Genomic DNA, 25,628 nt, shown 5'->3' with positions numbered 1-25,628 from the left:
TTACTTTTCAGTAGAAGCAGTCTACGTTCCAGAGACAGGAGAGTTCAGTTCTCCTTAAGTAGTTCTGCTGTACCATCGCAGCAACTAGGAATCTTTCTTCTGAACCTTATGTGACTCTTTGCCCACCAGTTACCACTTACGGGAAAAAAGAGTCTTCAGATTTCCAGAGATCTTAGTTTAGAAGGCATGGTATTACAGTTTTGAGGTAAGCTTATAAATAAAATCAGTGACATTGTCGGATTTAAAACTTTTACAGAGTTTAAGATCTGTTTATCACTTAACATGAATAACGTGTATATATTATGTCAATAACTACCATAATGTGCTTATTCATTATTAACTCTGGGCAATGGAAATGGATGGAATCCATACATTTTTAACTAGAAAAAATAGTGTTTTTGTACCTCTTGGGAGGAAGATGAGAACCAAGGTATTTGGTTTTTAATTCCAAAATACTATATATGTTGTTTTATATTCTCTGCTAAGCTGTACCCAGCTTACCTCCCCTAATCAGCTTCTGTAGGCTTCTCAGCTTTATCAGTTACACAATACATCAGTCAGTTATTGGGGGTTCAAAGTCTTGGTGTCCGTTTTGTATGTTTTCTTCTTTTACCTCTTAGCTACCAAGTATGTCAAATCTTAACATTGATGAGGTTTTTTTTTCCTTCCTATCCAGTATCCTAGTCCAGACTCTTCTGCAAATCCAGCACTTCCCAAATTGTATTCAGAGGAGTCCCACTTGAATAAATATTAATAGGTTCTGTAACTAAATAAATAAGTTCATCAGATACTGTATCACTCCCTTCAACTGAGCTATAAGCTTCTTGGAGGCAGGGACCAAACCTTAAACTTTCTTTATACCTCCATAATACCTGGCATTGTGTTATGTGAATACTTGCCGATTGACTTAAATAGGAAGAAGGTAAATAAGATTTTCTCCAGGTTCTGTGAGAGATACATTGTTTATAAATATGCACATGTAGACCTACCTTTATTAGCAGGATATATTGAATTTAAATTTATAACTAACTTTTAACTTGGCCTTTTGTACTTCTGCAACATAATCTTTGTTTGATTTTATTTGTAAGGTACATCTTATTCAGGTTACGAAGCAGCAGTGTATTCAGCTGCATCCTCCTACTACCAACAGCAACAGCAGCAACAGAAGCAGGCAGCAGCGGCAGCAGCTGCTGCTGCTGCAACAGCTGCCTGGACAGGGACCACCTTTACTAAAAAAGCACCATTCCAAAATAAACAACTGAAACCAAAACAGCCTCCCAAACCACCCCAGATTCACTATTGTGATGTTTGTAAGATCAGCTGTGCTGGACCACAGGTACTTATGTTGTATGTTTTACCATGCATCTTTAATGGTTATTTTTGATAGTTAAGTATGTTCCATATTGTAAATCTTGTGCTTACAAAGTAGGTTTACATTTTCTCTACTGTTGGCTTTTAGCTAAGGTGTACATATTTAGCTAAACATTCATCTTTAAAAAGCTATTTGTATTGAGATATGAGAATTCTATTTAGAAAAAACTGTAAAAACAATTATGAATGTAAATGAAGAATGAGGCAAATGGAGCTTTTTTCAAGAAGAATATTTTGCTCTTTAAAACATTAATTTAGATGTTTATATTCAAATTAGTTGGGAGTTTGGGAGTAAGAGTGATTTTTTTTTCCCCTTTGCTTTTTTTAGCATCCATGACTTGCTTTGTAAAGCCTTTATACAAAGCTCTGTAAAGTAGATAATTGCTTACTGTTTTTCTTAGCTTTTCTTCAGGGTCTGTTTTGATTGTATGAGGAGTATACATATAAAATTTTACAGCTGACGTGGGACCATAGAGATAATTCAGTTTTATAGAGTTGCATTAAAGATGAGAGGACTTTCTCAAATGTATTATTCTTCGGAGTATATAAGTAGCAAGAAAGTAATAATGTCTTTCTGGAATATTAGAAAGTCTTTAAGTTCTTTTGATAATCTACAGTCTTCAGGATTGTATTTCTGATGAAACTGACTTTCATGTATGCTTTATAAAATGTTACTTATTCCTGAAATCTCTGTGAAGAAAATAGGAACTTCGGGAACAAGAACAGTAATAGGGAAGGATCTTTTTCAAAAATACCAGTGAAGGAAGTAGGCAAGACTTTTCTTTTCCTCGTTTTGTTTTGTTTTTCTTGGTTGGTAAATCTTAGAATGTGTGATTTAGGTATAAATCTGTTTATAAAAACTAAAGGGCTCAACTCCTTTCTTAGTTGTATTTGTTATTACTTTCTTTAAGAGTACCTAGTTTTTATATAAAAATTTAATAAGCAGTTTGCCTGATAAAAGGCATATTGTTTGAAAAGATGAGATTTTGACCCTAGTAGTTTCTTCCCATTAAATCCATCTATTACTCTTATTCCACCTATGTACATTCTTTTTAATTTACTGGGTTATTTCTGTCTACTTTTTAATACTAAATTTTTTAGTATTTTACCAGTATTCCCTGAGTTTTCACCAAATTAGGGAACATTTTAATATGTGTGGCTAGTTACATAAAACCTACCTCCTTATTTTCAGTGTAATAAGAAGCACTGATTGCAGTTACATGGTGGGGTGGGGGTGCAGATGGGGAATGTTTTCAGGAACCCAGGGTAAACATGAAAGGGAATAAGGATCTTAGTACTTGAATAGTGTATCAGACTCTGCGATGACTGTTTAGAGGGGATGATGTCATGAGTGGCAAATGTGGATTTAACAGATTTCTTGAATATGTGAGAGCCCCTATAAACTATAGAACATGGCACTTAGGTGATAGGTTAACAGCAACATTTGGTATGAGTATATATGAGGCTGACCATTGAATTGAGGATTGCAGGGAGGGGGCTGGATGGCCACATAAGACTAGGCCGGGGGTACTTCTGCAAATCAGAGGTGCAATGCCTTAAAAGATTGATAAGCCTTAGAGGAAAATGTCATTGAGAATGTGAGTTAATGTCCACATTTGGACATAAGGAGGGAGTGTAAGTAGGTTCAGATTTAGGGAGCCAGGTTTCCAGTCCTGGCTAACTGTGTGACCTTAGATGAATCAGAGACCTTAACTTCTTTGGGCTTTTGTTTCTTCACTTCTATAATGAGGACTTGTCCTAAATAAGTGAGCCTCAAACTGCTTCATGGAGCCACTTCAGGCCTCTTCACGTAATGAAAAGAGGATCAAATGGCTGAGCCTTAGAGTCTCTCTTTTGTTTCAAAAACAGAGCAGTTCTCCTTTCTCGTGTGTAAGATTTCATTTGAAGAAAGAGTTCTCCTATTTAAAAACTAGAAAATCACTGTTAATCTCTTAAGTTCCCATCCAGCTCTGAAATTCTACAGTGAACATACGATTGTATGCTAATCATGCCTGTCTTAAAAAATAAAATATAAAAGAGGAACTGTTTGGCCCCACTCAGAATTTTTTTTTAGAAGCCAAAAAACTGCACAGCAGTCCTTATCAACCTTCTCTCATTTCAGTAAACCTGCCTTCTTCAGTCATCTGCGTTCAGGACAGTTTTTAATATAATTTCGTTATTGCATTGGCTAGTATTAAAATAATACTGTTTTTCCTTGCAAATATGTAATACAATTTTGACCCTTATGTATGAAATAGACTTTTGTTCAGGGTAATATGGATTCTTTGAAAATGCATTCTGAGTTAGAAAAGTCAGGCTTATAAACACAACCTATTTTTAAAGTCTTGTTCCTATACTGTAGCTTTCTTCCTTTCTTTCTTTGCTCATGGTGTAGGTACATTCCTCCCCCCTACCCCTATCTTGATCCTGTAACTAAATAATTTCTTTGTGGAATAATCACTGTTTTTTAGCATTCTCTATCAACATTATACATAAGCAATAATGGATGAAAATTCTTGAAATTTGAAAGCAGTTAGCTTATATTGATCTTATGGCTCTGTTTGAAGGTGCTTTATAAGCCAGAGTGTTAAGACAAATGCATTACTCTTGGTAAACAAGGTACAGAGAACCACAGACACAGACGTATTATATATATGCAGGGAATCCCACTTGCTCTTGTTAAGCTGCTTTTAAAATTGTTTAGTGCTCATTTTTAAATGCATATTAGAGATTTGAGAATTGAATACTTTTAAACGACGTAAAAAGAAAATTGCCAAAGCAATTGTCATTTTCTTTGAAACAGACTTACAAAGAACATTTAGAAGGACAGAAACATAAAAAAAAGGAAGCTGCATTGAAAGCCTCACAAAATACCAGCAGCAGCAACAACTCTACTCGTGGGACTCAAAATCAGCTACGTTGTGAGCTCTGTGATGTGTCTTGTACAGGAGCAGATGCATATGCTGCCCACATTCGTGGTGCTAAGCATCAGAAAGTAGGTGGTTTCTTCCCCCACACATCCTGATGTCTTTATTTCTTTTAAGCCTTTTCAGTATGGGTTTAGGTAAAGGTGGCTTCATATTTTGAAAAGTTTGAGTGCATTGTAAGCCTTGCATTATAAGCAGTATACATAGAGATGACGTTGCATAAAGGGGGAAAGACCGTAGGCATTTCTTTAAATTGAAGTACGTCACTTATTCCATTAGTTGGAAATTGTCATCATGTGATTATTTTCCTCTTTCTGTCATGGTTAAATGTAGATGAGTATGTCTAGGGTACAACAATTGGTCTGTATTCACCGGGAGCAAAAGACGAAGAAGAGTCAGGAATAGGAGGAGGATATGGAATGTGTGGCTAATTGCCTCCATGAACAACTGCCTCCTTTGCCATAAGACCAGATAGTACCAGGCTGCCATTACCGAATATTTTGATCAAAGATTCTGTAGAAGAATCTTGATCAAAAAAGGGAAAATACAGAACAGAATTTCAAATTTTTATGGATGACTCCAGATTCTCTGGAGCCATGGTGGCTGGCTGAACACCTGAAACTATTGCCCTGAGATTATATTCAATCATTAAACCAAAAATATCCTTTGAAGCCATCTTAAAACGAAACAGTAGTTTAGCTTAACTAGTAAAAAAGGTCTGCTTTGAGCATTTTCCTCTTTTAAGGATTATCTATATGGGATCAGGTTGACAACAGCAACTCGAAAGATTGAATAGGAACCTTAGGGGGCAGTGAATTTATGTTAATGGTGGAGGACCAACTCAGAAAAGGAGGGTGACAGTGGTTGCACAACTTGAAGAATATAATCAGTGTCGCTAAATGTACGTAGAAACTGTTAAATTGGTATATGTTTTGCTGTGTATATTCTCAACAACAACAACAAAATAGATTTTTTAGTGTAAATGAATATGCATGTGGCCAAGTCATTTCATCTTTCTCTGCTTCAGTTTCCTCACCTAGTGGTAGATGGGATATATATCCCTGTCTCTTTCACAAAGATATTGTGAAAATAATGAGTTTTATGTATAAAAATATATAACAGAAAAATACAACAAAGAAAAATAGCAGTTTGCTTTTTCATTTTATAATGTATTTTAGGAAAAAAACTTAAATCTGTACTATGAGTTTTCTGACAAGTAAATATGCTTTTGTTTTGTAGGTGGTTAAATTACACACAAAACTTGGTAAACCCATTCCTTCAACAGAACCAAACGTTGTTAGCCAAGCTGCTGCTTCAACAGCTGTATCTGCTTCAAAACCAACTGCCTCTACTTCAAGCATTGCAGCAAGCAATTGTACTGTGAATACTTCATCAATTGCAACTTCTTCAGTGAAAAGCTTAACAACTACAGGGAACTCGTCTCTTAATATCACAGCCAATAGTAAAGTGTCTGCACTGCCTACAAATATGGCTGCCAAGAAAACATCTACACCCAAAATAAACTTTGTTGGCAAGTACTAGAGCTTCTCTGTGTTCCTACTATATCACAGTGATGCCTCTCCTGCATTCCAGGACTAGCCCTTCATCTTGTTCTTGGACTGTCTTCTTCCTCCTTTTCCAGGACCTTGTTCTGTCACATATCTCTTCTGATTTTTTTATCTGTCCTCTATTGCTTTCTTCCCCTTCAGTCATAAAGATATACCTGTGTCTTCCTTAGTCTTTTAACACACACCCCACCCCACCTGGACCTTTTTCTTTTCCTCTAATCCTCTCAAGCTACTAACCTAATTCTTACTTTCTCATCTTCTGTACTTCCTATCCAGTCCTGTCTTTTGTAGTGGTTCCACTCTGCTCTTTTCTGAAACTGCTTTCAGGAGTCACTAAAGACCTAATTGCCAAATCCAGCAGCTAGTTTTCAGTTTCATCCTGTAGACCTCTCTAACATTTGACATGGTTGATTACTATACCTTTAAAGCTTAAGCTACTTCTCTCTATTTATTATATGTCTGTCTACCTGTTTCTTGAGTGTCTTTATTGTTTCTTCTGCTTGCATGTCCATTAAATGGTGGTGTTCGTAAGATTCTGACTTTGGCTCTTATGTCACTCAACTTACCCAGTATTTGTGGGCAGTCTCATCCATTCCCATGTGTGTAATGACTTTAAAATCTTTTGGGCAAACTCAGATGCCTACCTGAGTTCCAGAGCTCTGTTTACCCTCATAACCTGTGTGGCCCTGCAGATACCCTCAGTGTCCCACACCAACCCATAGTTGTTGTTATGTGACGTTGAGTCAGTTCCAACTCATAAGGACTCTGTGTACAACAGAAGGAAACATTGCCTGCTTTTGCGCCATCCTCATAATTGTTGTTATGCTTGAGCCCATTGTTGCTGCCACTGTGTCAGTCCATCTCATTAGGGGTCTTCTCTTTTTCACTGACCTTCTACTTTACCAAGCATGGTGTCCTTCTCCAGGGAGTGGTCCCTCCTGACAACCAGTCCAAAGTATGTGAGACGAAGTCTCATCATCCTTGCTTCTAAGGAGCGTTCTGGCTGTACTTCTTCCAAGACAGATTTGTTCTTTCTTCTGACGGTCCATGGTATATTCAGTATTCTTCACTGACACCATAATTCAAAGACATTGGTTCTTCTTCAGTCTTCCTTATTCATTGTCCAGCTTTCGCATGCGTATGAGGTGATTGAAAACACCATGGCTTGTGTCGGGCGCACCTTAGTCCTTAAAGTGCCATCTTTGCTTTTTAACACTTTAAAGGTCTTTTGCAGCAGATTTGCCCCATGCAATGCATCGTTTGATTGCCAAACTGCTGCTTCCATAGGTGTTGGTTGTGGATCCAAGTAAAATGAAATCCTTGACAACTTTAACCTTTTTTCCATTTATCGTGATGTTGCTTATTCAGTTTTGAGGTGTAATCCATACTGAAGGCTGTAGTCTTTAATCTTCATCAGTAAGTGTTTTAAGTCCTCTTCACTTTCAGCAAGCAAGGTTGTGTCATCTGCATAGTGCAAGTTGTTAGTGAGTTTTTCTCCAATCCTGATGCCACGTTCTGCTTTATACATTCCAGCTTCTTGGATTACTTGCTCAGCATACAGTTTGAACAAGTATGGTGGAAGGATAACAACCCTGATGCATACCTTTCCTGATTTTAAACCACACATACTCTTGTGCTATTCAAACAACTGCCTCTTGGTCTATGTACAGGTTCCTCATGACCACAATTAAGTGTTCTGGAATTCCCATTCTTAGAAATGTTATCCATAATTTATTATGATCCACACAGTCAAATGCCTTTGCATAGTCAATAAAACACAGGTAAACATCTTTCTGGTATTCTCTTCTTTCAGCCAGGATCCATCTGACATCATCAGTGATGTCCCTTGTTCCTCGTCCTCTTCTACTTCCACCTTGAATTTCTGGTAGTTCCCTATTGACATACTGCTGCTACCGCTTTTGAATGATCTTCAGCAAAGTTTTACTTGTCTGTGATATTAATGATATTGTTCGATAATTTCCACATTCTCTTGGATCACCTTTCTTTGGAATGGGCACAAATATGGATCTCTTCCAGTTGGTTGGCCAGGTAGCTCTCTTCAGATTTCTTAGCATAGATGAGTGAGCACCTTCAGCACTGCATCTGTTTGTTGAAACATCTCAGTTGGTATTCTGTTAATTCCTGAAGCTTTGTTTTTCACCAGTGCTTTCAGTGCAGCTTGCACTTCTTCCTTCAGCACCATTAATTCTTGATCATATGCTATCTCCTGAAATGATTGGATGTCAACCAATTCTTTTTGGTACGGTGACTCTGTATTCCTTCCATTTTCTTTTGATGCTTCCTGCATCGTTTAATATTTTCCCCGTCAAATCCTTCAGTATTGCAACTCGAGGCTTGAATTCTTTCGTCATTTCTTTCAGCTTGAGAAATGCTGAGCATGTTCTTCCCTTTTGGGTTTCCAGCTCCAGGTCTTTGCACATTTCATTGTAATACTTTACTTTGTCTTCTCAAGCTACCCTTTGAAATCTTCTGTTTGGCTCTTTTACTTCTATCATTTCGTCTTTTCATTTTAGCTACTCTACATTCAAGAGCAAGTTTCAGAGTGTCTTCTGACATCCATTTTGGTCTTTGCTTTCTTTCCTGTCTTTTTAATGACCTCTTGCTTTCACAAAATTATCATGAAATAATCTCATAAAATTACTCCCTTTTTATTGTTATTTCATTTTACTTTTTGCCTCAGACAGTTGTTCACGTGATCCTTTTGTTTCTTGCACTACTATATTTCTCTAAAAAATGTCTTCATTGTCACTGTTTTTAAACTTTTAAAATCTCTGCCTTAGAAGAGATAGGCTATTGCATCCATTCTCTCTTCCAACATGTTCTCCATACTCTTGTCAAAGTCCTTTTTTAAAAGTACATATCAAATTGTGTTAGTCTGCTTAAAAATCTTCAATGGCCTTCCCTTGCATATAGAGTAAAGTTTATATTCCCTAATTGTGTCATATAAGGCCCTTCACAATCTGATCATTGCCTGCCTTTTCATTTCCAGCCTCATGTCTTCACCACATTACCTGAGTAGTAATTCATACTGAGTTTACTGTCTCTCCTTGAGTTTACCGTAGTCCTTTTAACTCCGTGTTGTGCTTTTTTGTAACATGCTATTCCTTCTGTTTAGAGAATCATTCTCTTCCTTCTGTTTGACTGATTCATACTCATTACTTTTCTTTCAAAGCCCAGCTGAAGTGTCATACCCTTTGTGAAACCTTCCCTAAGTGGATCCTGTTAAGCGATAGTAGTTCCTTCCCTCTACATTCCCATAATACTTATGACAGCACTTATCACATTCTATTATAGTTATTTGTATCTTCCCCTAAGTTGTGAGCACCTTAAAGGCAGCTACATTGTCTTACTATTATTATATTATCAGAACCTAGGACAGTGCCCAGAATGTAGTAGATTTTTTAAAATATTTTGAGAGATTTAAAGCAGAAAATTCACAATTAATATGGTATTCTCTCAAACAGTGCTAAGTATAATTAAGGATTAAAATGAAAACCATGATTTATATTTACTTTTTTGGTTTTTGAGGTTATTCATACTCTCTTCAAAACAACAAAAAATATTTTGAAAATTTTTGTGTACGTTTCAGGTCTGATTTCAGTAGTAATAAGTTAAAGGAAATAAGCAGTGATAAAGCCTGAATTTATTTCATTTCCATCCTTAATGGAAAACTAGATTTGAATTTTTTATTAAAAAGTTTTCAATGAAAACTAGTCACTGAACTTATCTTTTTTTAGAGGAATAAATGTTATTCATTTGTTTTATCATTAGGTAAGAAACTAAGGGTGTAAGCATGAATTAGATTTTGTCCCTACCCTTTCAGATACTTGCTCTTCAGATTAGGTATTTGATGTTATGAGATCTAAGGTGAGGTGGCAGGGGAGAGATGGGGTGTTGGGAGGTGGAAAAGGGAATAATTCAAGAATTCATTTCATTAATAGGAAAAGCTAAATGGTTTATGTGGTCCTTAAAAATTCTGTTCTTTTGTATGTCAAGCAAGAGTTTGACCACTGATAGGAAAGATAAGAACTTAAAAGTTTTTATTGTAGCAACTTTATACGTTTATACAAAATGAAATTTAAAATTATTGTAATTCTTTTATGCTTTTCTAGGTGGTAATAAGCTGCAGTCTACAGGAAATAAAACAGAGGACTTAAAAGGAACTGAATGTGTTAAAAGTACTCCTGTCACTTCTGCTGTGCAGATGCCAGAAGTAAAACCAGACACAGTATCTGAACCAGTCACACCTGCATCCCTGGCTGCTTTGCAAAGTGATGTGCAGCCAGTGGGCCATGACTATGTGGAGGAGGTATTGATTTGAGAATACCACTGCTGTGAGGTTGGGGAAAGGGAAGAAGCATGTCACTTTGTATGTTTGGCAGCATGTCTGACATGTGTAATTAAATTATACTCAGTTGTATTTTAATTTACTTGTGAAAGATACCAAAGAGGTCTTTGTTAAGGGGCTTTAGAAAGTATACCCTCTAAGCTTACCAAAGTCACATCACAATTCTTTTGTTGACTTTTATATCCCTTTCCCTTCTAACTCTGTCATTGTGGTGGAAAGTAACTTTCCATTTATTTGGCAGACATTCTTGTAGTATATCCTTCTACTGTCCGGAGCACAGAAGTAAAAGAATTCTGAGCAGCAAAAATGTTGACAGAGAGCGCTAATATTTCTCTTTCTGAACAGTCATTTAGTTTCGTATGTAAAATTAAGGTTGCTGATTTAACAGACCCTGTTTATTTTGGTTTCTTAAGTTATCAGGCCTCTTCCTAATTTACAGGGATAACTTGCTGTAAGTAAACTCAGTAAAGTGGAGGAGTGGTAGCTATGAGTGAGGGAACATCAGAGGAGCTTAGTAAATATTTGTTACTTACCATCACTAATGTGTTTTTGATAAATATTTCTGTTCCTTCGTGGAGAAAGATTACATATTATGTTTTAAAAATTATAGACATTGCCACACAATTTTTTTTCACCTCAAATCTTAATCACAGCTTTTCTTTCTCAGGGAATCCGTGAGGGTTTATGAATGACATCTTCTATTGTAACATTTCTGCTCTGATTCTTAAAAAATATATTTCTTTCCATATCAAGGTACGAAATGATGAAGGAAAAGTAATTCGGTTCCATTGTAAATTATGCGAGTGCAGCTTTAATGATCCCAATGCTAAGGAAATGCACTTAAAAGGACGAAGACACAGACTTCAGTATAAAGTTAGTAAAGTTTCAATTATTGCTTTCTATTTTTTCCACAATTCAGGATATTCTAGATGTTGAACAAAGCATCTAAACATAACTCATCTGTCTGTGAACTCCCATTCTAAGATTAATATGTCATATTGATTATATTATCTTATTGTATAACCTAAATAGGCTCAAATGTTTGGTTTTTATTGATTAGTTTGTTGTACTTAGAACAATATAATCATATTCTTACCATTTTTAGTGACTGGCAAAATAATACTAACATTGCTTACATCAAGTAATCATGTAAAGATGATTGCTTGACATAGGGTATTTGAAAGAAGTGTCAGGTCTCCACTTACCTTCTTGTCAAATGTGTCAAAGGGTAGTACTTTTATATGATAAGAAACTTTTTCACCCCCAACTCAGACATTTACAAGCATCTTTTTACAAGCATGTGAAGGAAAATTAAGTTTTATCTGTCAGTCCCCTGAGGATTTCAGATGAGTTTTTATTGGTCAGCACTAAGTGCTTTTTACAAACTAAGTATGTATTTCTAAACTTAGATTAAGAATTTTTATTAATTCTGAATCCTTCCTCTGATTCTACTTAATTATAATGATTTTAGTCTATAAAAGGGTATTTGCAAGGCTTTAGGAGGAAAGGATACGTGGACATATATGATCAAAAATAAGTGTAGATTGTTGGGAACTGCTAGTTTTTTCAGTGTCTTGTCTGTGTTAACAGAAAAAAGTAAATCCAGATTTGCAAGTAGAAGTGAAGCCCAGTATTCGAGCCAGAAAGATTCAGGAAGAGAAAATGAGGAAGCAGATGCAGAAGGAGGAGTATTGGCGAAGACGAGAAGAAGAAGAACGCTGGAGAATGGAAATGAGGTGATAGTTCTAACTTGTAATAGCATGATAATAAGTGATTCAGCCTTTCTGAAATCTTAGTTGTTCTGGGTGTGTGGCTCCTCTTCAAAGCAATACTGATTTATTTAATGTACTTACAGTTTTCACTTTTCAGAAAGATCCTAGAATCTTTCTGAAATGCATTCAGAAATGCTTTAAAATTAAGTTATTGGCTATTCTAATATTTTATTATGGCCATGGTATTAGCAATTATGTGATAACTGGTATCTTATGTATATTACATGCTTGCCTTGGTTTAAAACAAGCAAAATAGAGCATATGGTTATCTGATTACCATATCCTGAATATAAGATTTGATATATTCTTAAACTATGTTTTTTTTTTCTTTCCAGAAGAAATTTCTATTATAGAAACCTAGAGGCTACAGTGAAGGAGATGAGAAAACATGTCATCTTCTAGAGTTTTTTTTTTTTAAATTTAAATCTTAAACGTTTTATTGAGATACACCTCACATACCTTTAAATTGTACCAGTCCCGTATTTTGTTTTGTTTTTGTATGTTCATAGAATTGTGCACCATCACCTCAGTCAATATTAGAACATTTTTATCACTCCCCCCAAAAAACTCCAAACCTACTGCTAGTCACTCCTCATTTTCCTCCTGACCTCTCCCTCCAGCCATAGGCAACTACTAATCTGCTCACTCGCTTTCTCCCTATGTTTGCATATTCTGGACAGTTTATTTAAAATGGGATCATATAATGTGTGGTTTTTGTGTCTGGCTTCTTTTACCTAGCATAATGTTTTCAGGGTTCACCCATGTTGTAGCATATATCAATATTTCATTCCTTTTTATGGCTGAATAATACTCCATTGTATAAAGGTGTACCACATTTTGTTTTCCGTTAATCAGTTGGACATTTGGGTTTTTTCTGCTTTTTGGCTATAGTTAATAGTGCTGCTGTGAACATTTGTATACAAGTGTTTTAATACAGTTTTTTAAATATGAACAAGAGTACTGTACACATATTTTATAACCACTTTTTTCATTTGCATATATATTTAACTTTTTTTATTTGGTTAGGATTATTTTTATCTTATTTTTCATGGCAGCAAAGTATTCTGTTGTTCCGACGTAAAATTTTCTTTCTAAGCAGTCCCATGTTGATAGACATATAGTTTCTTTCCAGTATTTTCCCTCTTACAATTATATTGACTATCCTTAAGTCTGTGTTAGTGCGTATTTCATGATTAGTTGCTTATAATATCCCAGAAATGTTTGATGGACAGATAGCTACTTCTGCCTCTGCTGTATAGTATAAGCCAGTGGTTCTCAGACTTGGTCCCAGGACCCATTTATACCCTTAATAATTACTGAGGACTCCAAAGAGCTTTTGTTTATGTGTGCTGTATCTGTCGATTTGATGTTAAAACTGAGAAACTTTTAAAATATTTATTAATTTGTTTAAAAATAACATTCTATTTAACTGTATATTGAAATATAGTTAAATATAATGTACTTACTAATTATAATATTAAATGTACTTAATAAATACAATACAGTGAAAAGTAACTGTAAAACTGTTTCTTCCATTTTTCAAATCTCTTTAATATCTGGCTTAAGAGAAGGCACCAGAATTCTCATATCTGTTTTTGTGTCCAGTCTGTTGCAATGTCACATGTTACATAGCCTCTGGAAAACTCCACTATATACTCATAAGAGAATGGGAAGAAAGAAGAGCAAATAATGTCTTAGTATTATTACTTTGAGAACCACTGCTATAACTTGTTAAAATCTCTACTAGTGATAGAGTGAAATGTGATAGCTATTTTTGTTTCCATTTTGAATCATTCTTTAAACTGACAAAGTTTTATTTCATGTTTGACCATTTATATTCTGTGGTAAATTGACTGTCCATTTTTGACTTAACCTCTTGTTGATCCTTATAGACCATCTTATAACATAGCTATTAACTGTTTCTTGTGTGTTACATTTAAGTAGTTCTTGCTGTCATTTATGTATCAATTTTTGTATTTATGTCTTTAAAAACAAAGTTTCTTCCTTTGTAATGCATTGTAAGTTCTTCAGTATACCTAGATGATATACTTATTTTCTTTTTCATTGATACATCAGATATTTACTAAGCACCTAGTCTGTGCCAGGTACTGTGTTAGGCACCGAGTATACATTGGTAAACAATGGATAAAGATCCCTGTCCTCATTTAACTTAAACATCTTTGGCAATAACAGTGAGGTATTCAAAACTAGAATGAACATGGTTTTCCGGAGCCTTCAAGCTGTATTTATTCATTTTCCTTCAAGGCCTATGGACTATGGAAAACAAAGCACTCCTTATTCCCAACCTGAGGAAATTGGTGGTTTTCTAGAGTTGTAGTTGAGAAGCATACTTTTATGTTTTATATTAAACTGATTTGTCAAGGAAAATATTGTCACCAAAATTTGCTTTAGATACCTGGTTTCCCTTAGGAGTTCTTTGATATTCTAGATTGAAGATAAAAGTGAGGATAAAACTGAGAGGGGATGGTGAACAAGAAATAGGAATAGATTCTGAGAATATTGACCATAAAGCAGAGGCTACACGCTAGCTGCGCATAGTCCAGATTCAACCCCTGGGTGGGTTTTATCCTGTATACAAAAGAAAAAGCCAAACCCACTGCCGTTGAGTCAGTTCCCAATTATAGTGACCCCGTAGGCTTTCCAAGGCTGTAAATCTCTATGCAAGTAAACTACCACATCTTTCTCCTGCGGAGCTGCTGGTGGTTTCGAACCACTGACCTTTTGGTTAGCAGTCAGTCACTTTAACCACTGTGCCACAAGGGCTCCTTTGTTCTGTATACATGGTATTAGTTAATCTGAATCAACATTTAAAGACAGTGCTATTTCACAAAAATCGTGATGACCTTGGCAGTGCAGCCTGTATTGCTTTATGGCAGCAATTAGCAGGAGCTAATTAGCAGCTGTCTTCTTTAGCCAGGAGACGCGCTTTCTACTTTACCATAGTCATTGCCACCTTTAATGTGTCATTAACAATGAGACTAATTGTCAGTTGCCATATATTGCTGTGCTTGCACTGTTGTTTTTCCTCGTGGTAGGGAAATGTCTTTGTCTATGTCTGTATCATAAGTTTGCAAATGAAATAGGTTTAACCTGTACAGTGCGGTAGGTTCTCTCTAAGGCATGAATAGGAGTGAGCTCATTTCTTGCGGGGCGGGGGTAGTGTTGAAGAAAATTCCTGAATGTCTCATGCACACATTGGGACTTTCACTCACATGCAGTACTGGTTTGGCCTCTGTGGCAATTTGAGTTTACAGTCTGTACCTTAAAAGGGGAGAGGTTTCTACTTTGTCCTCAAGCTGTGAGATATTGTTCTACTTTATTTTTTCGCCTTTCCTTTTCACTTCCATTTGCTTCTGGATGAAAGCATATAAGGGAAACCAGATACAGTATGGAAGAAAAAATATGTTCGCTAGGCTGATTTTTTTGTTTAAACTGCTTTTTATGTCATTTATTATTGATGCAAATATTTTGTGTGTGTTTTTCCTCATACGCTTGTAATGTCATTCTTTATTTCAGACGTTATGAGGAGGATATGTATTGGAGAAGAATGGAGGAGGAACAGCATCACTGGGACGATCGCCGCCGAATGCCTGATGGAGGCTATCCTCATGGTCCTCCAGGCCCCCTAGGCCTTCTTGGAGTCCGACCAGGCATGCCTCCTCAGCCGCAGGGGCCTGCAGTGAGTGTCTACTTCGCTTATGTAAAGAGTGAAAGGTTTAAAGCTGGTGCAACATTAGAAGACGATGTGAAGTCCAGTTCTTAGACTTAATAACCTCATAATAGTTTTTCATCTGACGTAGAATTTTCCCTACTTTTATTACAGTTTTCAGTTCACATGTTTATAGGCACTATTTAAGGACTTCATAGCATTTTCAGGAATCTTTCTTATTTTCAGTATAAGCCAAATGGGAGCAGTACTTCTTTTCCCAACTGTTCTTTCACATAAAGATATTCTGGTCATTGTTGTTCCTTAGATTAGCAAGGGAATAAAAAGTAATTACGCTTTCTGTTTTGCCTTAAAAATTCTTAACTATTTTCCCATTATCGGCAATCTAGAATATCTTTTTCTTTAAATCCTGACCATCTAAAACCTCCTTTTTCCTCTAAATGGGGTATGAAGGATAAGGGGTAGATAAATGGTTCAAGATGAGCACCACAGTTAAGGTACTGGGAAGACTAGGAAAGACCTGCATCTTGATAATTTGAGTTCTCGTGAAAGCTGGGTAAAAGGAAAGAGACACCTGGGTTATGAGAAACATCTTGTATAAGTTTAGATTATGGAAAACAAAGGATTTTTTGTTTGTTTTCTAGAGAGCAATTTAAGAAAGCAGCAAAGTCTTACCTATTCTCTTTCATTTGTTTTTGCACAGAGCCTTGAATTATCGAAAGCAAAGAAAGATTCAGAATCACTGGTTTTTAAAGTTGAGTCAAAAGCATTTTCATAGCCTTAGGTTATGTGTATTTTAATTTTGCCTGTTTTGAAGTGTAGCATACATATATAGTCTTGATTTTAACTTTTCACAGTTCGCATTTTTGTTTTTACTAAAATGGAAAAAAGGAGAAGATAGTTTTAAATGGACATTTTGCGTAATTGATTTGCTTTCATATTGACAAGATATAACAAAAATATGCATAGTTGTAAACTGTTTACTTTTGGTTAGGAAACTTTTTTTTTTAAGTGAAATAACAATTCTTTTTCCTCTGTAGCCCTTGCGTCGTCCTGACTCTTCTGATGACCGTTACGTAATGACAAAGCATGCAACCATTTATCCAACTGAAGAGGAGTTACAGGCAGTTCAGAAAATTGTTTCTATCACTGAGCGTGCCTTAAAACTTGTCTCAGACAGTTTGTCTGAACACGAGAAAAGCAAGAACAAAGAAGGAGATGACAAAAAAGAGGGCGGTAAAGACAGGTGTGTTTTAAGTTATTTAATTTTATTTTACCTTACATTGACTTCTTAGACTTGTAATAAAGATTACGAAGACTAATCACTCTTTGGTGTGAGTACATGTCTTACTATGCTTGTGTTAAATGTTTTATATATTCATCTGCTTTTTGCTTAAATGAGAAATACGTATAGTCTCAAACCTTGTAATTGTACTCATTTTATGTAAATGTACATATTTTGAACCCAACCTTTTTAGTTTTCTAATTGCGCTTAGCTGCTGTTTTTCAATTTTTATTTGTCACATCTGTCACACAGTTTTTGTTTTTGCAACTTCTTTTTCCTTTAAGCACCACCATTAAAGTATGAGTAAGCCCAAGCTTTAGTATTATCTTTCATGTCAAGCTTGCATTCTTATGGGTTACTTTTCTTTTCCCTTTATCATTTAGAAATGTATTTGTATTATATTTAACATGACTTTTATTAATCTAATGTGCAAAGTGAGGAACAGAAATGTTAGTGTCCTTTGCTTTGTAGTTGTCCCTGTGAGAACTTAGCTCTTGATTTACCTATCCATATTTCTTACCTAGATAAAGTATAATTCAGAAACACTGTAAGTTCGGCTGCTAACCGAAAGGTCAGCGGTTCGAATCTACCAGCTGCTGCTTGGAAACCTTAGGGGGCAGTTCTCCTCTGTCCTGTAAGGTCACCATGAGTCGGAATTGACTCAACGGCAGTGGGTTTGGTTTTTTGTTTTTGGTGTATAAGCACTCAATAAATGTTAGCTATTTCATATGTGTTGATATTTTATAAATATTCAGTAAGTAACTTTAAAAAGACTGAATGTTTTTCTGCTGTAATTGGTGAAATTTTGCAAGTATAGAAGTTATTTCATTACTGTTACGTGTTTAGAGGTTATCGTGGTTCTAGCTAAGAAGAGAAATATCAGAATATATTTGATTTCACTGCAGAGCTTTGAAAGGAGTTTTGCGAGTGGGAGTATTGGCAAAAGGATTACTTCTCCGAGGAGATAGAAATGTCAACCTTGTTTTGCTGTGCTCAGAGAAACCTTCAAAGACATTATTAAGCCATATTGCAGAAAACCTACCCAAACAGCTTGCTGTAAGTGTTGTGAAAATGTTAATTTTTACTCCTTGTCTGTCTTTGGCAGGACTAACTGTGCTTCAGTTTAAACGTAGGCCAGCCTTTGAAATTTCTGGCTTGATTTTCCATATTGAGTTTTTTGCTTGATTATGAAAACTGGTAGAACTATTTTCTATTTTGTCTTTTAAGGTTTTGTAGTGCTTGTATTTGGCATGAAATCATCTTCGTAATTTATTTCAGAATATAAGATTGCAGCATATGTCCTCGTCCTGTTCTTTTTCCAAGATTTAAATCATAAGAAAGAAGGCAGTTGTTCTGGACAGAAAGTGATTTTTTTTTTTTTTTAAAAACAGAGCCCATGTATAGCAAGCTCAGAATTATTTAAATTCATGAAACTCTCACCTATTTAGTTGAATACATGTTTTTAATAAAATATAGCAACTAATATCCTCAACTTTATTGTGAATATCTTTATTTTTATACGTGTTTATGGTGGTAGAAATTATTTCTCCTGTCTTCATCCAGCAAATCATGGCAGTTCATAATTAATAGAGCATTTCCTTTTGGTTCTACAAAAGCAAACTTCTAAGTTTTTTTTTTTTAATTTTATACATTAGTTTTTCAGAATGACATGAGATTTGAAATAACGATTCTTTGAATAATTTAAGTTACAAGATTTATGTCAAATCCCAGAATTTAATTAGGCATTCTAAATCCAAGGATTTAACATTTTGTTGGTAATGTGTCAGTCAGACTGGCAATTTCTATAATAATAAGCGAGAATAGTACCTGACCACAGCAGAGCAATTGATAGTAAAAGTGACAGGAGGCACACTGTTGACTTAAGCTCTGACAACTCTGACACTTGCTGTTGTTAGTTTTATCTTAATATTGGTTCAGAAATTCTGTGTTGTGGATGAGGCTTTTTAAGTATTAGGACCCAGCAGAATTGACTTTTTGTATGTCTGTTTTTTACCCCTCTGTTGAGGCTGTTAAAGGCAGTGAGCAGGGAGAAGAAAAGATTTGGGAGTCTTAGAAGAATTACAAAATTTGCAAGAAATATCTTGTTCCTGATTATAGTGATTAGTAAAACTGCAAAGCAGAAAGTATTATATTCTAACTAAATAACAGTTAAGCTAAAATCAGAACACTCTTCAAATTAGCCTTTTCTTATCATACAAGTGGATAAACACGAGAAATAAAATTAATAATAATAAACATTTATGAAGTACTGTGTACCAGGCACTGTTTTAAGTAGTTAATTCATTTAATCTTCCAACAGCCCTATAGGATAGGTACAGTTATCATCTCCGTTTTTACAGAAACAGAACCAGAGGAGTTTAATTTGCCCATATTCACATTGCTAGTAAAGTAGGAGAGCTAGAATGTGAACCTAGATGCTATGCTCTAAACATTACGTGTAATTTCTGTGTAGTCTTAATTTGTTCATATAAACAGATTTTGCACAAGTATACCAAATCTCAGTGAATATTGGTTTTTCTTGGTATTAACCAGGGTACCCTGCCCCTTGATAATGTAGATCTGTTGATTTCACAGAGAATGTACAATGGTGAGGGTCAAATTATGGCTCCTGGTAGGTTAGGTACCTACGCATATAACACACGCCTTCTATGTTTTTTTGCCAACTGTGCCATTCCCCTGTGAGGTATTTTCGTAAGCACCACTATGCCAATTTTTTTTTTTTTTTTACATATTACTGTAAAAAAAATAGCATAGCGCTCTTACAAAAATAACTCATGGGGGGATGGTACGGTTGGCAAACAAATGTAGGTGAGCGTTATTTGCATAAAATGCAGCGTTTCATTCTTATTCAAATTCTGCACATATATGGGTACTTAACTACCAGATGCTATAGGAAGATACAGTGATAAATTTGGCAGCGTTTCTTTTATTCAGGAATTCATTATGAGAGACATGCACAAATAACTGTTGCTGCAAACAGTGATAAAACAAAGAATTCTAATAGTAAGGAGGGACAAGAAATTAGTATTTGCATTTATGGCACAGCTTCTTAAGAGGGAGTAGTATACGATCTAGTTCTTATAGAATAGTTAAGTAGCTGTTGATGTACTGAGAAAGAGAAAGCCGTAATAAGATTGCTTTGTCTGATGATGCAAAAAGATCCAACTAATTTCTTGTAATCTTTATTACATAGGTTATAAGTCCTGAGAAGTATGATATAAAATGTGCTGTATCTGAAGCGGCAATAATTTTGAATTCATGTGTGGAACCCAAAATGCAAGTTACTATCACCCTGACATCTCCAATTATTCGAGAAGAGAACATGAGGGAAGGAGGTTGGAAAGCCATTAAACATCCTACTTTTCCGTTAACTATTTTCATTCATTTACCTATTCTTTAAGATGGCATTAAGCCCTAGAAGGCAACATGCTGGCATTACATATGAATTTGATAGATTTCACTTAATTAGCACCCAGTTTTGCTTAAGATCATTTCCTAGAAAGTAAATGTTCTTTTTGGTAATGTATTTTTATATAAAACACTCATGGTATGATTGGTTTGCTTGATTTGTTTCTTTTCTTGCTAACCTCAGATTTCTGGAAACCAGCATAGTCAACACATTAAAAATTAAAGAAATGTTACTGGTAACTAGGGGCCTCAACTTTAACTTCTATTAAGAAGTTCTTGGCTTTTGCCTTGTCTTCCAAAAAAAATGAAGAGTTTCAAAAACAAATCTGGTTAAATACTCATAAAAGACATTGGTTGTGTATGTAATCATGGATTTGGCTTGTCCTGAGGTAAATGTTTCTAGTTCTCTGAGGTTGCTTTTTGGTTTGGAGTGCTTTCGTAAATGCAGAGCATCCTAACACATGCAGATTTGGGTGTTTGACCCCAATATTATAATAGAGATACTGAAATAATAAGTGGTGTAGTTAGTTATAGTACAATTCAGTGTTGTTAAACTTAGTTTACAAATGTAGACTATGAAATCCTACTGGTGCCAGCAATGTTGCTTTAGGGACTGTTCTGTAACATTTTCAAAGCTTCAAAAGCTTTTAAGCCAAAAAGCATGATCAGTGTCTGCAATATGTTGGTTCTATTGTTTTATGGGTCAGATAAAATTTACTTTGTTTCCTTTCATGTTGTTTTCATGCATTTTAACATGTTGTGTATGGAGTTAATAGTCTACACTAATATTTCTTTGTGATACAGATTGAGGAGAAAAGGATACTATATAATGAGTATTAAAGTTTATTTTGATAAAATAGCATCAATAAGCTCTCAATTCTGTCCCTTTAAATTTGTTTTCTTATAGCAAAGCAATTTTTTAAGGCACTGGGATTTCCACAACCCAGGAAAAGAACATTTTACAAAAAATATAATCACTGGGGGACTTATCTTGTATACTTTGTATGTACACCATATCAGGACTTGTATGTTGTATTATATCACTTCAGCTTTGCATCTTAAAGATAAATGAGTTTTGTGTAAAGATCTTTTATGTGAACATGAGTTTCTAGTCAAGGTCTGGCTATGGATATTGCTGGAAAAATAGTTACTAAGTTAATTTGATCAAGTCATATGCAGTATATGACTCTTTACTTAGGGTTTGGAGAAGGAATCTTCTACTAGTAGGCTTTATTACAAATAAAAGTTGCTGTATTTAGAGTGAAATTCTATTCATATAACCATTTACTTAACACATTTTGTCCAATTATATTTAGGATTAATTAAATATGTACTTTTTGAGGCCATTTTATTGTGTTGCAAAAGTCTAAAGTTGGTAATACCATATTTTCAGTAGATTCTTTGATAACCTATCCCTTCTAAAGGAAACAAAATTACATTTTTGTCTGACCCAGACTTGAGTTAGGATTATTGTTCTGAATTTCATAAATATTATGGTGAGGGAAATGACCAGTCTGAAATTGAAAGATTGTACTTCAAGACACTGAGCTGAAAAGTTGGACATGCAAAAAGTGCAGAAACATTGATAGAGTGTTCCTTGCTGCAGATAACTGCAGTAAACCGTGTTTTAGCTTATTATGAAGAGTGCTTCTTTCTTGCTGCAGAATAACGGTATGTATTCTCTCTCACTGCAGCTCCCAATGCTCTGTGTCTTAAAATCATTTAAAGCATATAGCTTGCTTTCAGAAATTAGTACAGGGGATAAGGAAGGCTTTGCCGGAAGAGCAATTATAAATCAAGAGACTTATGACTTGCGCATAGTGTGATAGCCTCTTTAACGCGTAATGGTCCTGTTTAATACCAAAAATTCTTTTAAAAGGAAATGATTAAATTGCCAAAATAACTGTTAAACGCATGACAGATCTGTTTTATAGTACTGTGTTTGACAGTTAAACATTAAGTAAACATTTAATTGACTTAAGTTTGAAATGTTCAGAATGCTCTAACCCTTGCTACAGAGTCTTTTCTGGAGCAAGTCAAGTATTGTGTGTGTTTTTTTCCACTTGTAGCGTATCAGGCCCGGTCCAAAGCCTTCTAGCAGAGGGGAGTGATTCCTGTCAGGGGTTGCTGCCAATACATCGGAAGGATTTTTGACCAAGGTTTTCAAAAGCTCAGTGTCACACCTGCCATTTGATTAAGGAGGGATTTTGGATGCAGAGTCTGGCATTTATTGTCCCTTTGTGTGGCTATTTTGTTTGTTTTGTCTTTGTCTCTTCTAGAATTAAGCAGTGTTCACACTAGTTTTTAAATGGTTGGGTGGATTATATATTTTACATAACCATGTTAAATTAATATATACCCATTAACTTTTAATGATAAAATAGTGTGGACACAGCATGTCTTCTAACTGGTGATTAACCCCTTAAAGTTTAGGAAATACATTCATATAGGGTAAGAATTTGCATTTTGTTTTCATAAATTAACCGATTTTTGTTTCATTTTGTTTTGTTAACTGGGTTTAGGCAACAAGTATGATTTTAGCACAATACATCTAAGGGGTTAATCCACTTGAAATATAAAATGGGTGCAAAAATCCACACTCTAAATTTAACAGAGATCTCCTACTTACAGCTTTAATTTGTTTTTAAATTACAATAGGTGCCTTGGCATCTTTGAACTTGTATCATTAATTAAAATTTCCAAAGTTATCAGTACTTCTGTGCAAAAAGAAATTTTTTTTTTTTTTGTATTGGAGGAAATTATAAAACTTTAAATTAACCTTAGAAATTTAGAAACTCTTTATAGAGATTGCATATTGTCACCTATTTGCATTCTTCCTTTAGCAAATAAGTAAATAAGGGACATGGAAAGAGGTCCTTGAGCAAATTCCATAAGCCCGGCTTTGGAGAGTGGGTTCGTTGTTGGTAGTATTGTTTTCTCCGCCCCGCCCCCATTCCTTAATTAGCTGTGCTTTCTGTGTCCCTTCTCTTTATCCTAAAATAGCCCATTTCTTATGTTCAAGTTATTTCTGAATTCAGTAGTTGGTCTTGGGGATTTTGAGATACTTTTTACTAATATTTTTGTCTTGGTAGTTTCTTTTAGCATCTAAATTGCTCTTTAAGTGTTCATTCTCACAATGCCACATAGTTGGTTTTTTGGTTTGTTTTGTTTTTTTATCATTTGTAAATCTTCCTTCTCTGTATTCTGAAAAATCTGTATCCATCTGATTGTTTGAGGAGTAAAAACTAGAGAAAGCCCAGACAAGGGATGGAATTCTTTATCAGTTTTAAAATATTTTTTTTTATATGTCATTTGCTCAAAATAAGTACATCAAGTATCAAGATTTCTGAATGCTCATATAAACTGTACAGGCAAATGACTTATCCAGAGTTGTAACTGGTGCTCTAAAATTAAATCTTAACCTTTTCTTTCTTTTATTATGTATTTCTTCTTTTGTACTCCATGTTCATTGGATGCCCTCAATAATTTATGAAACTATATCCTAAATGACCCATAATTTTGGTGCTCTTTAGCCAGAGGACAGTTAGGGTCAATAGATGACTTACCTAATACATCATTTTTCTATATTTAAAAAATATACTATTAAAATCACCAAGAGCTGTGAATTAGATTGGATTAAATGCTGTTTGCTTGTTACCAGTTTGATTAGCAAATTTACTATTATTTTTATACATGTTTTACAGATGCATTTAGATAAATATAAAGCTGGCTCTTCAACTACTTTTGTTAGTGTAAAGTTATTCTAGTCCTAGTGTAGGTCCAGATTTTCTTAAGTTTTGTGGAGCTTATTTATGCTTTAATAAAATAATATAATTCAAATCCATTACTGTAACTGATTTTATAACTTAAAAGACCCTGCATATTATTTATCATCAAAGCATTCTGCTTGTTGCATCTCTTTTGTAGTTACTCTGTTTAACCATGCTGGTTCCTATTGTCCTTTTCTGCTTTACCCATTGTTTCTCTCCAGCTGTTCTTTGGAAAACTTTGAATTTTAAAGGGCATTTTATGTTTCTTTTTAGCTAGAATTCCCTTGTGGAAGAGAAAGCGTTGAACTAACCTAGAAATGCCTATTTTTTCATTCATCATTTTTTTCCTATTAGTATATTGATCATTTCATGTTTATCATCAGTTCTCTGCTGTATTAGCCCCAGAATAACCTATGACCATTTAGAATACCCAACAAATTTTCAGTGGTTTATCGTACATGCTCATTATTAAGGTGGATTTTTGTGTTCCCTCTTGTCTTTGTGCTGGTGCACTGTGTCCAGTAATCCTTCCTTTAGGTGTTATTTTGGTGGGTGGGTTTTATTTTTCCAGAAATTATTACTAAATACAGTATTTCAGTCTCTCTAGTGTAATTAGAAAGTAAATTTAAGAGTTTTGCTGAATTCTGCCTTTGATTGTCATATCAGATTAAGTAAATTTGTTGAAAATAACTCCCTGGGTACATTAAAGTACTGATAAACTCTCAAATGGCTCGTGTGACATTGATGCTACTTTAAGGAAGTGTCTTGCTCACCTGGTCAAACACCCATTCCTCACTGCATTTTGCCAATTCAATCCATTTTAGATGTAACCTCGGGTATGGTGAAAGACCCACCGGACGTCTTGGACAGGCAAAAATGCCTTGACGCTCTGGCTGCTCTACGCCACGCTAAGTGGTTCCAGGTTCGGAACATCATTTTACTTTTTTCTTGTAGCCTTATGAGAGAGTAGGTCAGTACAATATGTTTAACTGTGTTTAAACATTTCAAAAGATTGCCCAGGCAATACTATTTTAAATTAAATCTCAGAAAATATGTTAACATAGAAAGCTGGGTATGAAGATCTGCATATTGCAGTTACTATTGATTTGACAATAAACTTACTTTGGGGGGTATTTTGTAGTTTTGGGTTTTTTTTATTTTGAGTGAGTATATATTTAAAGTTGACTTGTTTAGGAAGATCACATGTTTGTGTTTATATATTATATTCCATAAGGCTGCAGATTAACTTTGCTTTAAATAATGGAATATGTGTTTAAAGCTTTGTGTATAGTTTTAAGATTTTTTTCCCCTCTTTCTCTAAGTTAATAAGTGTAGGGAGTGAAAGGTGAGGAAGCAGCTGTTTGGTTTAGTGACTTTGCAGTCATGCAAAGGCACAGAAAGGAAACCAAACAGATTTCCTTAACCTTTCAGTCCCTAGACAAACTTTTT

The 25,628-nt window shown here is 35.0% G+C and overlaps 1 protein-coding gene across 3 annotated transcripts in view; it reads left to right on the top strand.

Moving 5' to 3' along the window:
• Nucleotides 1-25,628, top strand: part of ZFR (zinc finger RNA binding protein) — an 84,421-nt gene that overhangs the window by 36,380 nt on the left and 22,413 nt on the right. For all 3 annotated transcript variants that reach the window (XR_002825428.1, XM_004385226.2, XM_023739488.1), the window contains exons 6-16: nucleotides 1,089-1,336; nucleotides 4,175-4,366; nucleotides 5,538-5,829; nucleotides 10,000-10,196; nucleotides 10,989-11,108; nucleotides 11,826-11,971; nucleotides 15,545-15,707; nucleotides 16,736-16,941; nucleotides 17,886-18,036; nucleotides 20,195-20,336; nucleotides 25,004-25,101. Coding sequence is in view for 2 of the 3 variants with exons in the window: in XM_004385226.2 (XP_004385283.1) it covers nucleotides 1,089-1,336; nucleotides 4,175-4,366; nucleotides 5,538-5,829; nucleotides 10,000-10,196; nucleotides 10,989-11,108; nucleotides 11,826-11,971; nucleotides 15,545-15,707; nucleotides 16,736-16,941; nucleotides 17,886-18,036; nucleotides 20,195-20,336; nucleotides 25,004-25,101 (1,955 nt within the window). In the remaining variant the exon portion in view is untranslated. The remainder of the gene's footprint in view (nucleotides 1-1,088; nucleotides 1,337-4,174; nucleotides 4,367-5,537; nucleotides 5,830-9,999; nucleotides 10,197-10,988; nucleotides 11,109-11,825; nucleotides 11,972-15,544; nucleotides 15,708-16,735; nucleotides 16,942-17,885; nucleotides 18,037-20,194; nucleotides 20,337-25,003; nucleotides 25,102-25,628) is intronic.

The sequence above is a fragment of the Trichechus manatus genome, unplaced genomic scaffold, assembly GCF_000243295.1.
Source record: "Trichechus manatus latirostris isolate Lorelei unplaced genomic scaffold, TriManLat1.0 scaffold00135, whole genome shotgun sequence".
In the NCBI taxonomy this organism is placed as follows: Eukaryota; Metazoa; Chordata; class Mammalia; order Sirenia; family Trichechidae; genus Trichechus; species Trichechus manatus.
The sequence above is the reverse complement of the archived record's forward strand: the minus strand, read 5'-3'. Positions and strand labels throughout refer to the sequence as shown.